The sequence below is a fragment of the Equus caballus genome, chromosome 1 (genome assembly GCF_041296265.1).
Source record: "Equus caballus isolate H_3958 breed thoroughbred chromosome 1, TB-T2T, whole genome shotgun sequence".
In the NCBI taxonomy this organism is placed as follows: domain Eukaryota; kingdom Metazoa; phylum Chordata; class Mammalia; order Perissodactyla; family Equidae; genus Equus; species Equus caballus.
Genome location: NC_091684.1, coordinates 42698403 through 42715462, shown reverse-complemented (window position 1 = coordinate 42715462; position 17060 = coordinate 42698403). Strand labels below are relative to the sequence as shown.

At 37.3% G+C, this 17060-nt stretch overlaps 1 protein-coding gene across 1 annotated transcript in view; it reads right to left on the bottom strand.

The window, feature by feature from the left end:
• Positions 1–17060, bottom strand: part of PRKG1 (protein kinase cGMP-dependent 1) — a 1115289-nt gene that overhangs the window by 1040961 nt on the left and 57268 nt on the right. Inside the window, exon 2 of the mRNA XM_001917682.5 lies at positions 1032–1198. Coding sequence (XP_001917717.1) covers positions 1032–1198 — 167 coding nt within the window. The remainder of the gene's footprint in view (positions 1–1031; positions 1199–17060) is intronic.

Sequence of the window (17060 nt, the reverse complement as noted above, 5' to 3'; positions counted from 1 at the left end):
TGAATGTTTTGGATAAAACTATAATTGCCACCTAATAAATCAAATGTGATTTTTGTATGCCAACTGTCTTATATTCCAGCTATTTCTGAAATCACTTTCTTCTCAGCTGATTCAGTCATTATTTCAGGCTTCTTTCTTTCCACAAAAGGAAAACATGCCATTATAAATCCCAAGTTATAAATACACTTTATGAAAATTTACCTAAGCATAAAACATATTTACACAGAGCATGCTTCAATTTTTTTTCAAAGGAGCTTCTATCTTAGTTTGTGCAAGATTTATGAAATAAGCTATCACTCATTAATTAGGCAGCTAATATGCCATCCAAACTTTATGATCTGCCTCTATCAGACACATAAAACACAGAAAACATTTTTTTTCTTTAAAGAATTTTTTTTTATTTTTTCCTTTTTCTCCCCAAAGCCCCCCGGTACATAGTTGTATACATTTTAGTTGTGGGTCCTTCTAGTTGTAGCATGTGGGACGCCGCCTCAGCGTGGTTTGATGAGCAGTGCCATGTCCCCGCCCAGGATTCAAACCAATGAAACACTGGGCTGCCTGCAGCAGAGGGTGCGAACTTAACCACTCGGCCACAGGCCCAGCCCCAAACATTCTCTTTTTATAGAAGAATCAGAGCAGGAAACCTAGTCATATATTGAAAGTTAGAGTTGAAGACACTGATTATCTGACCAAAAATAGACTTGAGCTTCCATTGAAGCTTTATGAGCTTGCTCAATGATCTGACAGTGTATGGTCTTATTCAGTGCAATAAATAGCATTTCTTTCACAGTATCATCCCCTTCTTATGTCTGAAAAAATACTGAATTCTCATCTTAACATTCTAAACACAAACACTTCATACAATTAGTCAACTACTGTATCTAAGTAGTGTTCCATCTCTTTTCAAATTGTTTCTCAACAAAGAAGGGAAAAATAGAATTGCCCCACGTAATACATTGCCATCTGTGTGCAGGCTGATAAGACGAAAAGGGGATATTTGAAAGTCAGAGGATCAGAGTTACAAACCATACCTTCCATGACATACACCAGTGATCCCACATCTCCTTCTTTGATGATGCAACTGTCTTTGCCGTACTCCACCGGGTACATACAATCCACAATCTCCTGGATCTGCGACAGCTCCAGGTTCTTCATAAAGTCATTGTCAAGGATGGCTTCCTTTATGAGATCCTTAGACCTATGGCAAGAGAGGGAAGATTTACTGGCACATCTAACAAGGGCTTTCATAGTTTATGAGGTTTAGCGGAGCCGTACAGTGTTTTGGCACACTCCAAATGCATTTTCTTGTTAGGAATCCAATAATTTTCAGAAAGATTTGAGAACAAAGTAATTCCATGGCACTAGAAAAGGCACTGAGAAATTTTCTTTTAAGTATCATTTAATGAATATGTGACCAACAAACAAACAAGCAAAATCAAACAATTCCATTTTGTTTTGAAATTTTTTTCTTTTAAAGATTTTACTTTTTTTCCTTTTGCTCCCCAAAGCCCCCCGGTACATAGTTGTATATTCTTCACTGTGGGTCCTTCTAGTTGTGGCATGTGGGACACTGCCTCAGCCTGGTTTGATGAGCAGTGCCATGTCTGTGCCCAGGATTCGAACCAATGAAACACTGGGCCGCCTGCGGCGGAGCACGCAAACTTAACCACACAGCCACAGGGCCAGCCCCTGTTTTGAAATGTTTTTGAACCACAGATATCGTGGGAAAACCACTGGACAGACATTTTAAATTGAAGTTTGCAACTTAGTTTAAGAATAAATATGAACAAAACACAACAAAATTTTATAGAATGAACACTATTATTACTAAATTTATATATTATAAAAGAATATCAGGATGATTGTACTATACACAATTACAGTAAAACACAATTTGTTTACTTATTTTTGTGTGTGCTTCTTCCACTAGACTTTATGCTCTATGACGGCAGGGATCATTTTTAATTTTTTTCCCTACTATATGCCCGGTATGTACTACAATGCCAGTTGCAGTTATGGGTGCTCAAGAAACATTCTGGGGGCCCGGCCTGGTGGCGCAGCAAGTAAGTTCACACGTTCCACTTCGGTGGCCTGAGGTTCGCTGGTTTGGATCCCAGGTGCAGATCTACGCACTGTTTGTCAAGCCATGCTGTGGTAGGCAACCCACATATGAAGTAGAGGAAGATGGGCAAGGATGTGAGCTCGGGGCCAGTCTTTCTCAGGAAAAAAGAGGAGGATTGGCAGCAGATGTTAGCTCAGGGCTAATCTTTCTCAAAAAAAAAAAAAAAGAAAGAAAGAAAGAAAAAGAAATATTTTGGATTAAAAAATAGTAAGAATTGGATTTCTAATTAGCTATTTGAAACAACTGGTAGAAATGCCTTTATCCATATCTCATTCTTCTTTGGAGAATATTTATTTCTTCAGCAGCTTAAATTTAGGTAACTAGGCAGTACTTTAAACACAACATGCTTTAGACATGGAATTAAATAGGTAGTCAGTGGGAAAGATATTTATAAATTCTATATTTGGGATTGAGTGGTTAATAGGAAAGTTTTACAGAACTTCAAAGATGATGATAATTTGATTCCATGGGTTAAAAAGCTCCAAATGACTTCCTAAGGATACAAAAATGAAAGTAAAGAGAAACCAAGAAATATACTGTCAGGAGGAGCGCAATCAGAGTACCATGAGAGAAGTGAGAAAATGGTAAGACAAAAGTGAAGACCTTAGAAAGGCAGAGAGGAAGCAACACATTTGAAGTTTTATATTAAAAGTCTTAATTAAAAAGCATCTGACCACAAGATGGTCTTTGTCCACAGTTGCTTAACAAGTGGCTTTTAGAGACGTGACCTGCAGTAGTGAATACTGACGAATGCATTAGCCCTCCTCATTTCTGGATGGCTTCTTATCTAGACCTCAGTCTGATTGGTCTAGCCTTCACACATTGTGTTCTGAAATGATATGGTTTTGAGTAATAAAAATGAAAACAATTCAGGGGCCATCCCAGCGGCGCAGGGGTTAAATTCACATGTTCTGCTTCAGCGGCCCAGTGTTCGCCGGTTTCGATCTGGTTTGAATCGGTTTGGTGCAGACATGGCACCACTTGTTAAGCCATGCTGTGGCAGGCATCCCACATAATAAAAAAGTAGAGGAACATGGGCATGGATGTTAGCTCACGGTCAGTCTTCCTTAGCAAAAAGAGGAGGATTGGTGGCAGATGTTTGCTCAGAGCTAATTTTCCTAAAAAAAAAATAATAAATTATAAAAAAAAGTTGTTTGTAAGACTTTTACTTTAGTATGACAGGGCTTATTTAGCTGTATTTTTTAAAATTTTGCTTATTAAATTCCAGCTTGTCAAAACTTTATTTCTTCTGAGGCAAAGAGTTGCTTCTCTGGAGTCTTCAACACAAGACACAAAACTTTCTCCCCATCTACGATTTTCTTGAGATCTCCTTTCTTAATCTTCACCATACCTGACCTCAAGAATACCAGTAGCACCTTCATCATGACACCTGAGATGTATTGTTCTGGGATTATTTTTCCAAATACCAGGACTTCTTTGATCTTCAGGAAATTAATTTTAATCAAATTATGTACTATTCTCTTTACTTAAAATTCCTTTATTTTCTTTGGGCCAGAGAGTGAGGCCATCAATGGATTCATATTTTCTAATACAACCAAGATGAGATGTTATCAATTCCAGAATCCCAACTTTTAGTTACAGATGATATCTTATCTTTTGGGAAATATTAATAGTGCTCCATTAAAAATCTAAGTCTTAGAAAGATTAGAAATAAAGTCCTCTTCCAAAAAAACTAATTAGTTCAGTCCAAAGATGATTTGAAGAAAGCCACTTGCTCTCTTCCCATAAACAGTACTATTAACCTGTTTTATGAAGACAGAAAAGATAAAACGGTAAGGTCTAACACAATCCCTTAGAATTATCCAAATTTTCCAAGTTCTTATCACAAAGTGTGTGGTTGGAAGGGGCATTTCAGGATGCTTTAGCTGCTCAAATTTCATTTTAAATGGAGGACATTCCATCAAGTCTCTGAGGAAATGAAATGGAGGCTTGTGTCACTTTAAAACAAGCTAAGACATATAAGACCTATGGCTTATCATTTATCACTTCATACAGGTATTGCCCGATAACATGTTTACCTCTGAAATGTCACAAATAATTCATCTCCGCTTTCACAGCAAGACGGAAATCTTACACCTCTGTGTAGTGTAAGTCAGAGATGTACTCAGTGAGTAATATTTAACGCCCTACCTCTTCACATAATTTTCCTTTAAGTCTTTTCCCATTCAGGGCTGGAAAACTTAGGTCAATTCTCCTTAGTCTCCACTTACTCCAACATTCTAGACTAGAATCAATCAGAGACTCCACCTAACTCTTCTTCAAATCCTTTTCTTTCCCTGAAGAAACGGTCAGACACTCACTGTAACTAGACGTGATGCTGCATGTGAGATCAGTTGAGCTGTGTTATCAGTATGAGAACTGCTATCACAAGTTCCAGAAGGTGGCTATCTGCTCTAACCCAGAGTATATATTTTAACAACATTTTGTAAGAATCCAGCAGCCTGATATAGGAGGTGTTAGAAGTAAATACAAAGATTTTGATTTCTGATTCTTCCTCTCTGATTCTGTGTACAAATAATCTATTTTTAAAAACTTTTTTCTGGGGCCGGCCTGGTGGCATAGTGTTTAAGGTCACACACTCTGCTTCGGTGGCCCAGGGTTTGCAGGTTTGGATCCCAGGCGTAGATCTATATACCACTCATCAAGCCAAGCTGTGGTGGCATCCCACATACAAAAAATAGAGGAAGATTGGCACAGATGTTAGCTCAGCGATAATCTTCCTCACAAAAAAACCTTTTTTCTTCCATGCCCAAAATGTGTGGCTTTTTAAATCCAAACACCCATAAAAGTAACTTGGTCATTCCAAGCCAGCCCCATTGATTTGTCATCATCAAATTGTCAGCCTCTGAAATATTGGCTATATATAATGGTGTGCTGGTAAACTGGCTTTCCAGGAAAAAAAAAGCCCTGATTTGTAGCGTTTGCCAATTTCTATGGTATAAATACTCCCACCATAGCCAATTTCAAGTTACTAATGCAAATTCAACTTGCTTGCAAAATTCCTGAAAATTTAACAAGCAGTTCTTATACAAGCTGGTACAAGTTAGCTCCAGCACATCACTGGATATAGATTATTTTTCTAACACCCTAAGATTTTAGTGTGTCTTAATTTATATATGCTGAAACCAACACGATGATCCTTTCTTTTCTTAAAGATTTCATTAGATGGTATACTATCCCCAGATAATTTAATGCCAGGATTAGCAATAGTTTTTCCAAACTCTCAATTTTAGGAAAATAAATTGGAAATTCCACTTCCCCATTTACTTATCGCAGAGAAAGTTCCTAAACAGACACAAAGAATATTTGACAGAAATTGTCTTTCTACCAAATCTTAGGTAAAACTAGGTAATTCTATGGTGAGTATAGGGAAATATATACTTCCTTCTCCAACAAGGGAGACAGCATTATTCACTATGAATAAACAGAGCCACATTAGTTTTCTCAACATTAATAAAAGGACATTTCACATTGTGGTTACCCTGAAGTAAGCTAGCAACATCTATGGAACATTAGGCTTATTTCATAGGGTGGGGAAGGCTTCAGATGGGGTGGTCAGGAAGGCTTCTCTGAGCTGAGGACTGCACGACAACAAGATCCAACCATGCAAAGATCATGGGAAAGAGCATCCTAGGTCAAAGAAAAAACAAATAAAAGGTCCAGAGTGTAGAATGAGCTCGATGTGTTCAAGGATCAGAATGGAGACCTGTGTGGCTGAAGCATGGAGTGAGCAAGAAGGAACAGGATGTGAGAATGAGATTGCAAAGGTAGGCAGGAGTCAGGTCTCACAGAGTCTTGAAGGCTGTGATAAAGAGTTTTATTTTATTCTAAAGCCTTAGGAATCTAGTGAAGGATTATAAGAAGAGGTATGATTTACAGGTAATATATCAGAAATAAAGAAGAAATAATATAAATCTACTTTGAGATGCTACTGAGTTCATAGAGGTTTTCTGTCACGTATTTCATCGTTAATGGATACTAAAAGCATAACTTATTATCACAGTAATAAGGAATTCATATAATTGAAACTCTTGGGAACCACTGGCTCATAAATCTTACATTTACTTGGACTTGGAATCACTGACTCTCAGGCAACTTTTACATAACAAGAGAGAATGAAGTCTCATCTCCAATTTCAAGCGATCTCCAGAAGGCTAAAGGTTACTCTCCATTCACAACCTTTTTTTAGATTAGTCTCCCCTTGAACACATACCAGGCAAAAGGAAATATGCCCAAAACAGCCATGCCCAGAAATGTGAGAATTAATATCCGATCCCTTCATTTGACAAAGACTTCCAGGCACTTTAAAAAATAGTCAAAGCTATTAAATTATTAGTAAGAATGAAAATCAGCTAAAGCAATTAAAAAATGTAGTACAAAACTTCTATAATCAACTTTTTGTTTTTTTTTAAAGATTGGCACCTAAGCTATCAACTGTTGCCAATCTTCTTTTTTTTTTTTTTTTTTTAAGGATTGACACCTGGGCTAACAACTGTTGCCAATCTTTTTTTTTTTTTTTTTCTCCTTTATCTCCCCAAACCCCCCCTGTACACAGTTTGTATATCTCAGTTGCAGGTCCTTCTAGTTGTGGGATGTGGGACGCCGCCTCAACGTTGCCTGACGAGTGGTGCCACGTCTGTGCCCCGGATCCGAACTCTGGGTTGCCGCACCAGAGCGCGGGAACTTAACCACTCGGCCACGGAGCCAGCCCCCTCAACTTTTTGACTATAAAACAAACCTCACTAAATCTCTTCAGCTCTCAATGGTCAGTTTCAGCCTCAAATGTCAGGAGAAGTAGTAAATGTAGTTTCAAAGTCACCTTGACTTACCGTATAGTCTTTGCAGTTGGCAACTCAGAAGTCCAAACTCCTACTGACAGCTCATAGTTCCTTTACTCAGATCAGGTCATTGCAGGGCCCCTTAAGAGTTTCTAATTCCAGGAGTCCGTGCAGCAAGATAACTCTATCTACCTACCATGAAATATTCGATTAATCACCTATAAGCAAGAAAAACTCTTGGACCCTCTCATGGCCCCAACTGTTCAGATTCTGCTCAAACAGTGGGCCCCATTTCTTGTCTAACAGCTTTCCTGAATGAACTCTCTAGATATAAACTGGTTGAGAGCTAAGAAATCTCAATCAGCCCACATTTTTTAAAGATAAAATTTAGTCCTGCAAAGCTACCGTCCAATTTAGATATTTCCCAAAAACTGAAAATCAGTTTTCAACAAGTTTCAGACTGTATTTTCACATCAACCAACTCTGCTATAGCTTTCCCAATCCCAAAAACAGTCATGAAGAAATCAAAACTCTGCAGTATTCACACCTATAATCAGTATTGGATGAAAATGTAGGAATCACTGAGCCAAAATATATGATAGCAACATAGCTCTTAGGTGACCAATGATATTAATCTCTTGTCTATCACATGCATCATACGTAATTTCCAGTTGCCATTCCTCTTCCAACTTTTTCCCTGTAGTTCTAAACTAGATGAGTATCTAAATGAAATTTAGCTATTGTAACTCTAAAGAAAAACAATAATTGAGGAAAGGAAAAGACGGCTAACTCATAAAATACTTGTTTGCTCAAATATCCCTTAAGCTTTTCCTTTTTAACTAATACTCTCAACTTTATTCTCATTGATTAGGAACAGTGCTAAGTAGCTCTTGAAATCACCAATTAGATGTTAACAGATGGAGCAGATTTGTACTAATTAAAGGAAAAGAAAATCATTGTTCTTTGCAGGTTTTCATCAATTTCCGAAAAGTCAATATTAAAGTCTCCCATTCAAATATCCAAGCCACTCAGTGCTCCAGAGATGCACTTTACAGCTACTTCACACCAGTGAGCCTAACTTAAATGAGGGCAGCCTCCAAAAGAGCCCAGATCAAACTCTTGTCCTGTAAGCTCCTCTTTCATATCACAGAAGTAGAATTGAGGGGTTTCACAGAAGTATTGTAAAGGACTTCCCATGAGAACAATGACCATAAGAATTGCATGAGAATAAGACCATACACCTTACATAACAGAATGTTAGAATGACATGCCCTGATCTATTATGAATTAACTCTATTTTTCAACTTTAGATATCTAAACTACAAAACAGAGAAATGATTGGGAAGAGAACATTTGGAATATATTTATATGCCCGATTGCTATTTAACACTTTAAAGCAATTTTTTAATCTTTCAAAACACATAAACAATTGAGATCTCTTAGAATTCATTTGTTTCCAACAAGGACAACATGATTGTACTATGAACATCCATTAAATTCGTCACCACTCAGGGTGATCTTGCCTAAAAGGCATAGATTGGGTGCTACGATGTTTTGTCTAGTCCTCTGAAACCCAGTAGCTCATGTCATCACCATGTGTTATGCAGTGTCATTTCAATTATTGCAATGGCTTGATTTTAAAATCCATAATCAAAGAAGTCATTTTAGAAAAATTCTGCTGTTCAGATGCTTCTCAGATTTAATCTCTGGGATAAACTGCCTTACATTTTAAATTACCTTACATTTGTTTGCATTCAGTGGCAGAAAAATGTTGCTCTACCAACCTCCCACCCTCAAAATGTATATACTTTCTCTTGGCTGAAAATTATGACTTGGGTCATTCATTACTTCCTCTGTGATGCTTCCAGAAAATTAGAGTCAAATTTAGCCTTGTTGCAGTGACCTGTAGGTCTTAGGAGGCAGACCATCCGGTTTGGTGAACCTGGTTCAATTTCATCTCCAGACATCTTAGTTTGCATTAGGTTTTAATATATTAGACACTTGGAGTCTGCCTGAAGGGAGATGGCATATATATTGATAAATTTTTTAAATAACTAAAATTTAAAAATCAAACAATCATGCTTCTAGTTGTAAAAGCCCTGTGGTTTCCAGGCTTCTTAACCAAAATGAAAAAATTAACCAACAATGACAGCATGAGTCATCACCATAGTAATAGTGGTACAACTACTACTATTTGTTAAGTGGTCACTCTCTTCTGCAAAAGTGAGCCTTACCCCATTTAAGTCTCACAACGACATGCTAAGTTTGCTGTGATGGAACCAAGGCTCAGAGCAGTTCTATCACCTGTTCCATGTTGCACAACTAGTGTGTGACAGGTAGAGTCAAGATTTAAAGACAAATCTGTTTGACTCCTAAGCCACACTCTGCTAAACTGACTTCTGAGTCCACAATACTAAACTCTATTGTTAATTTGAATAAATTATCCCAATTATAAAATACAAAAGCAAATGTCCTTCTCACTTATCTCTTAATTCTGCAAAAGTAAGATTGCTATGCTTGGATAATATGACCTTTTGTCTGCAGAGAGCATTTCATGCTTCAAAACAATTCCACATTTAACATTTTATTCTATTCTTGCCACAAACCTGTGCAGTAGGTAGAATAGATGTAACTATTATCCCTGTTTGATAGATAAGAAAACAAAGGCACAAAGGGGTTAGGTGCCTTCCAAGGTCTTGGTAGAGATTAAAGTAGAACTCAGGTCTACTGACTACCAAGCTGAAATAAACACTGTTCTGACCTTTCTTCATTACATGCACATTCATATTCTCTCAGGGTCCCTCTCTCTGTCTTTGCTTCTCCCTGTCTCTTTCTCTTTGTCTTCCTCTCTCTCTTTCTCATACCTTCAGCCATTTTAATGTTCAAACTGACTTGGACTCAACAAAGACTCAACAAATCCACTGCGCCAGTATCAGCAGGGAACTGTGGCCACTACACAGTAATTCTATGGTTTAAAAAATTCTGTGATGGTTCATTCAGAGAGATTCTCTTTCTGATCTAACTCATTCTCCACATTATAGAAGTTTGACCATGTTTAGTGCCTTTTACAAAGAGAGAACCTCTTCTCTTTTACAAAGAGAAACACCTCTTGAATTCAGCAATGGAATTCAACTTATTTTGATTCCAATTTCACATTTGTTCTCTCATCTCTGTCTTGAGCACACAGCCTTTCTCCCTGTCTCTCTCCTTCCCTTCCTACAAACCCTGCCTCAGATGAACTTGATGTATAAATGTGGAGGGGAAATAAAATATACACAAATTTACTATCACTTTGGATGAGTATCTATATTCAAATTCAAAATAAACAGAAAGCTTTCATTACGCTTATAGGATAAAAACATAATAGTCCAAGAAAAAGTCCAAAATGTCACCACTTTGAAAGTAACGTAATTAATTATCTATAACATAGATATATTTCAGAGAAGTCTGAATATAAGATACTAAACATAAAATGCTTACAATACAGGTATTTTTACAATAGAGGTATACTATGTAGAATTTATAAACTTAACAAAACATGTTAGTATAATGGTCTATGCATTATAATGTAATGAGTTAGCTACCTTAAATTTTTACTGAAGAAGACAGAGAGGGTAGGAAGAAAGCGAGGAAGGGAAGGAGAAAGATACATAAATGTAATTTTATAACTTGAATCCATTATCTATTTATCTTCTTGTACCATGCTGTCCTTTAAAAGTTTGTCCCTTTCAGTGGTAAATAGTTAATATTTATTATATTTACAACACACCAAGTCTAGGTTCAAATTCAGCCACAGCAGGTAAATACAAGCAATAGTGATTGATGGGTTTAAAACACAACCATAATTATCCACAAAGTGATTTAAAAAGTGGCCTAGAGTTGCTGCTGACACAAATACAGTATTTATGGAAATAAGCCATACCTACAAATCTGAAAAATCAGTTCCCAAAATGTATCCTTTGTAAAATAAGGTCACAACCATCAGTGAGAGAAGGACGAGAAGAAATAGAGAAGCCATAAAGAAGTTTAGGCAGGCCGTGAAGTCAAGGAGGTGAGTATAATAAATAAATGCAGAAGACATGGCGTTCATAACACAAAGTATACTTCAATTGCAAACAACATATTTGCAGGTACATGATCTAATACTGTCCGAATGCCTCCAGCCAGACAAAGGGAGATCTTAAGGGCTTTGCCCAGTCACGGTTCCAGAGTCAGAGATGGGCTATAGAAGGAGAGTGTCCCGTGATGTCATGGGGCACCGAGTAAAATTGGGGTCTAGAGATAAACAGCTTAAGGAATTAATCCAAAGGGAGTTCAGGCGCAGAACTGAGCCTGAGACATTGACCCATCAACCTGAGGGAGCTAGACACAACAAAAGGATTCAGAGGGCAGACAGGAGGCAGTGCTTCTGGAATATTCCTGGGGCAGTAGTTCCCAGGATTTCAGGGGACTCTTTCATGGAGTGGTTGTGTTATGACCTACCTACAGATGGGAATGTATATTAAAGATGCGTGGATTATTGGACAAACACTTTGCACGTAGCCTTTCCCTGGTTTCTACTTCTTTGTCACTCTCTGGAATGAATGAGTAGAGCAGGGACAGGGATGAAGGGAGGTGAAGAAGGGGAGGTAATCCATGGTGACACTCACTTTCCTTGTGAATAGAGTCAAGGTACAGGAGAGCTGCCTAGAAGAAAGTCTTTCGAGTATTTTTACTTGAGGCACTTTTGTACACATTATCTCTCTTATCTTCCTAATTAAAACTTCCAGAAATAAATCAGTCATGCTAGTTAGAAAAATGGTTGACGTAACATTTAACTTCCACTTCACAGCCTTTCTACAAGACCATGCTGCTCCAGGTGTATCAGTTAGCCTTTATACAAGGGTCTACTCAGCTTGAACTTTATATTGTTCATTCGTTCAACAAGCATTTCTTGAGTGCCTCATATATGGCACTGGGTGCCCAGGGATAGTAAAATAGACAGTCTCTGTCTTCTTAGAGCTAAAATTCTGGTAGCAGAAGAAAGACAACAGAGGTAAACAAACAAATACTATAGTTAAAATTGAGAAAGTACGTTTTAAAAAATTATTTTATTGAGGTCATATTGGCTTATAACATTGTGTAAATTTCAGTTGTACACTATTATATTTCAGTTTCAGTATAAACTGTATTGTGTTCACTACCAACAGCCTAGTTTTTATCCATCATCATACATATGTGCCCCTTTACCCCTTTCGCCCTCTCCCCGCACTTTTTCCCTCTGTAACCACCAATCTGTTATCATTATCTATATGTTTGTTTATCTTCCGCATAGGAGTGAAATCATCTGTATGTGTCTTGCCATTTGTGATAACACAGATAGACCTTGAGAGTTTTATGCTAAGTGAAGTAAGTCAGACAGAGAAAGTGTTGGAAAGGTTACAAAATAGGCGCTGAAGACAGAATAAAGGGGAAGACCAATTTGGAATCGAAATAAAGACCTGTCTGAAAATGTAATATTTAGGCTGAGATTTAAGGATAAGATGAGCCACCCCATAGGAGATCTAAGAGAAGGGCACTCGACGCAGGAGGAACAGAATGTTTTCAGGCTCAGTTTTAGAAAAGGAAGCCACGATGAGCTAGAGTCTTTTGATGAAGAGAAAGGACGGCTGGAGATGAATTTGGCGCCATAAGCAGGGGTTCATTTAGACAGGGCTTTGCAGACTGTGGGAAAGAGCTAGATTCTTAGTGAAACGGAAAGCTATTAACAGGGTGAAACAAGGATAGTGAGTGACATGGTCTGATTTATGTTTTTGAAAGATCACTTAGGATTTCAGTGAATGAACTGGGGCAACTGCGAATGAAGGAGAGCGGAAGGAGAGCTCAGAAAGGACGCTATTGCACTATTTTCAAGTAAGACATAACGATGGTTTAAATTAGGAGAGTGACAGTAGAGATGGGCAGAAGCGTGAATAGACTAAAAGTATATTTTGTAAGCAGAAGCTATGGGACTTACTGGGAGATTGAATGTGGGGATGAGGGAAAGGGAACAGTTGTCAGTTTCCAGCTTAAGCAACTGAATATATATTGGTGCTGTTTACTAAGATGGGCTGGACCTGGAGAAGTTACAGGGGACCAAACAAACCTAGGGGTGGGGTCCAGGGAGAGAAGCCCACAAAGGAGACTGAGAAATACCAGCAACAGGGAAAATACAGATCAGGGAGGTGATGGGTAGGAAGGAGAAGGAATGGCTAACTTTTCCTTTTGATCCTGCCATAGGCATATTTTCCAATATGGTTAGTTTTAAATCACTGGTCTTTCTAGCTCTGACGTGATTTAATCACTCCCTATAAATGAATAGTGTGTTTCAGTCTAGCAACAATAAGCACTCCTCTCCACTGTGCTAATTTTTTTTTAAATCACTTAAAAATACTTTTACTATGGCTTTATTTCTCAGATGACTTTAAGCATAAGGGTATCCCAGCAACTGAAACTTGCTTGGAAACAGAATTACTTGAAAGAAAGCCAGCAAGACTTACTGTCACCCTCCACATTTAAAAAACCACACGACACACATATACCATACATACTAAATAGATATATACTAATGTCTGCAAAGTTTATTGTAGTAAGACTATACGGAGGGAAGGTCACATTATCTGTTTAAAAAAAAAATCCTGACTATCTTAACAGGCTAGATTCCTCTTCATTTATCAGAGAAAAATGGCAATCAATATGAATTAAATAAAAATTTGGTTTCCATCTTTAGAGTGAGAAGAATTTCTTAGTGTGGAGGAAATACACTTGTTAGCAACCTGACAGGATAATCCATATAGGAAACTTGTTTAACATATTTGATTCTCATACCAAGTTACTGCATATTAAAAAAAACCATTAAGCAGAAAGGCAGGCAATAGAGAATATGAAAGTGACTCAATATTAATCATACGTTGACTCATTCAACATCGTATAAGCCTCATTACCCTCCCCTCCATTTATTTCCTTAGCTCAGAATTGTATTGTAAATGACACCATTCACATAAATGACTTCATCATGAGGATCATTAAGATTTCTGAACCGAATATAGTATTTTGGGGGTTCTAAATGTCAGTAAAGCAAAGCTTCACTCATAGTTAATGAAATGAAGACCTCATTTCACTTTTGACTCTTAAAGTTACTATCATATTCACTATTTATTACTTACATTCAAGGGTAATTTTAGCCATTACATCCAGCTTCTTAGCTACCTTTTGAAAACATGGTGGCGGGTAAATATATAAGCAAAAAGTAAACACTTTTAATTTTAATTTTAATCTGTTTTTCTGGAAATGACAACCTGCTAAGCTACCTGCTCATCCATACTCAGTTCATGCACACTTGGAATTCTGCCCAAATTCATGGAACCAGATGTTCCATTGCTAACTTATGCTAAATTTGGCATATAGTTTTCTTATCCTCCCCCTGATACACCCACTAGTAGCTTCCATTGCACACGAAGGGAACCACCAAAATGTTACCTCCCTTCTTCGTAAGTCCCAAAAGTAACTTTCAACTTATTGCGGTTACCCATCATACCTCTAGCACAATCCAAATGTGTTTTTTCTTGCAACATTTAATCACCAATCTTTTGTCGCATCATTTCCTTAACTAAACCTTTAGCTCAGCCTTGAGTTATCTCCTACCTAAACTGGTATGACCTTTTCTCCCCATCTAATATCAAATGGTCATATGAGATGTCATTTCAGCTTGTTAACCTGAACTTGTCACTCAGCTTGTCACAGCACAAATCTACTATATATTAAAACCCTGCCTCACTAACTCGAACCTTCAATCCCTTTTGGGGTTAGTGATGATGACTTCCCAATTCAGTGGGTTAACTCCAAATTTCTTGTCTTCTATTGCTTTGCCTGCTGCCACTTTTCTTTCAGGAAAACTCATTTAGCATGCCCTTCTTTACAGTGGTATCACTAAGGTCTCTATTTGGTCATATCTGTTTCAAGTCACTGCATAGAACCCACTCACCTAAGATTATTTCCATGTTCCAATCATTCTCCACCTACAATGGGCATCAAAGTCAACTGAGGAGATTGTTAAAAGATACTCAGGACCCAGCTCAAAAATTTGATTTCAGTTGACCTGAAGTATGACCCAGGTATTGGTGTATGAACTACCATACACATACCATAGCATGTGAAATATATTTTAATTACATGTACACATGTAAAAATACTTTGGATTTTGTTAAACTTTTATGCATAGTTTACCAGTTTTTTCCCCCAGTTTTTACATTCCTCTTCACTTTAAGGAAAAATTGATCAATAAAATACAGGATGTTCAAGTATTGCCAATTCAAAATAACATTATGGAAGACATAAACAATGCGGCCAAAAATCACACTGTTTTTGAGTTTGCAAAACTGTAAATACTAAACTTTAAAAATAAAAGAATGGCATACATACAGAACTACAAGAAACTTCTCAATTATGTCTTTGATGTCAGAGCAAAGAGAAAGAGGTTACCACGATGTTTATTCTCTGAAATACTCTCTTTCCTTTGCTTATATGATATCAATCTACTAATTTTCCTTATCTCATCTTTCTTTCTCCTTCCTCCTCCCTCCATTCCTTCTTTCTTTCTCCCTCTTTTTCTGTCTCTCTTCCTCTGCTATTCTCTTTCACTCTCCTTACCAGCTCCTCCTTCTTGCCAACCCACTTAACATTTATAGTTCCTGGGGCTCTATTCTAAGCCTTTTTTCTCTTTTAATTTAACATACTTTCCTTTGATAATCTTGCTGAAGTTACTGTCTATATGCTGATGACGCCTAAATTGATATCTCACACCAGACCTCTTTCTAGAGCTCCAGCTGAAAGGCCTCTTGCCTACATAGGTACCTCAAACTCATCATCCTTACCACTGAATGTATCTTCGTTCTCAACAAATCTGCTCCTCCTCTAGGACTCTCAGCCTTAACTAGTAGCATCACCATCAACTCAGTTGCTCAAGATAGAAATCTAGAGGTCATCTTTGACCTTATCCTCTCCCTCATACTCCATATCCAGTCAATAAGACCCACTGATCATTTCTACCTCTTAAATTTTTCTTGCACTTATTCACTTCTAGTTATCTCCATGCCACTTCTAGTTTAAGGTACCTTCATCTATCAAACGAACTTTGCTTCTCAATCTCCAGATGGTGCCCCACCTCCATACTTAATCCCCTACAGGCCTCTCCACACAGTGTAGTAATCTTTAAAAAACAAAAAACCATAACAAAACAAAAATCTGCATATACATGCTGTGAAATCCACATAAGGTCTATACCTGAGTTAATAATATTGTACCAACATAAATTTCTTGGTTTTTACACTGTATTATGGTTATGTAACACATTATTATTGGGGGAAATTGGGTGAAAGGTACACAAATACCCTCTATACTAGTTTTGTAAATTCTTATGAGTCTTAAACTATTTCAAAATAAAAAGTTATTTTAAAAACCCCTCTGATTATAGTCTTTGTTTTCTGGCCCACTCTTTCTTAAAATCCTTAAATAACTTCCCTTAAATAAGATCAATATCCTTACAGTGACTTTCAAATCCACTCAAGTTCTGGTCTGCCTCATGTTCCATTTTCTTTCTTGGACTTGTACTACATTGATACTAGTCTTCTTCTAATTTCTCAAAAAAAAAATTTCTCTCTTTCCTTAAGAACTACAAATAGGCATTCCCTCTACTTAAAACAGTTTCTCTAAATCTTTGTTGGGCTTATAATCTGCCCGTTCTTCAGATCTCTGTTAAATGTCCCTTCATCGTGGAAACTTCCAGCCATTCTCTACTGATCCATCCCTTCAAACTAGATGCATTCACCCTCTTTTAGGTTTCCACAGCACCATTTACTTCTCCTTTTGTAAAATTCATCATGCTTGGAATTTCTTACTCAGTATCGCCACTCATCCTAGTAGTCCATAAACCCAACATGGTCAAGGAATTAACATCTAGCAGGAAAATATTTTTTGAGTCAATGAACGAATGAGCTTTTAAAATTGCTGCTAAAATCCAGATTCTTAATCAATTTCATCATTCCCCAAAGGAGTCTCTGGATTGTATATACATTGGTATATTGAGCGACATTCTCCTTTTCTATAATTAGCAACACTTTTTA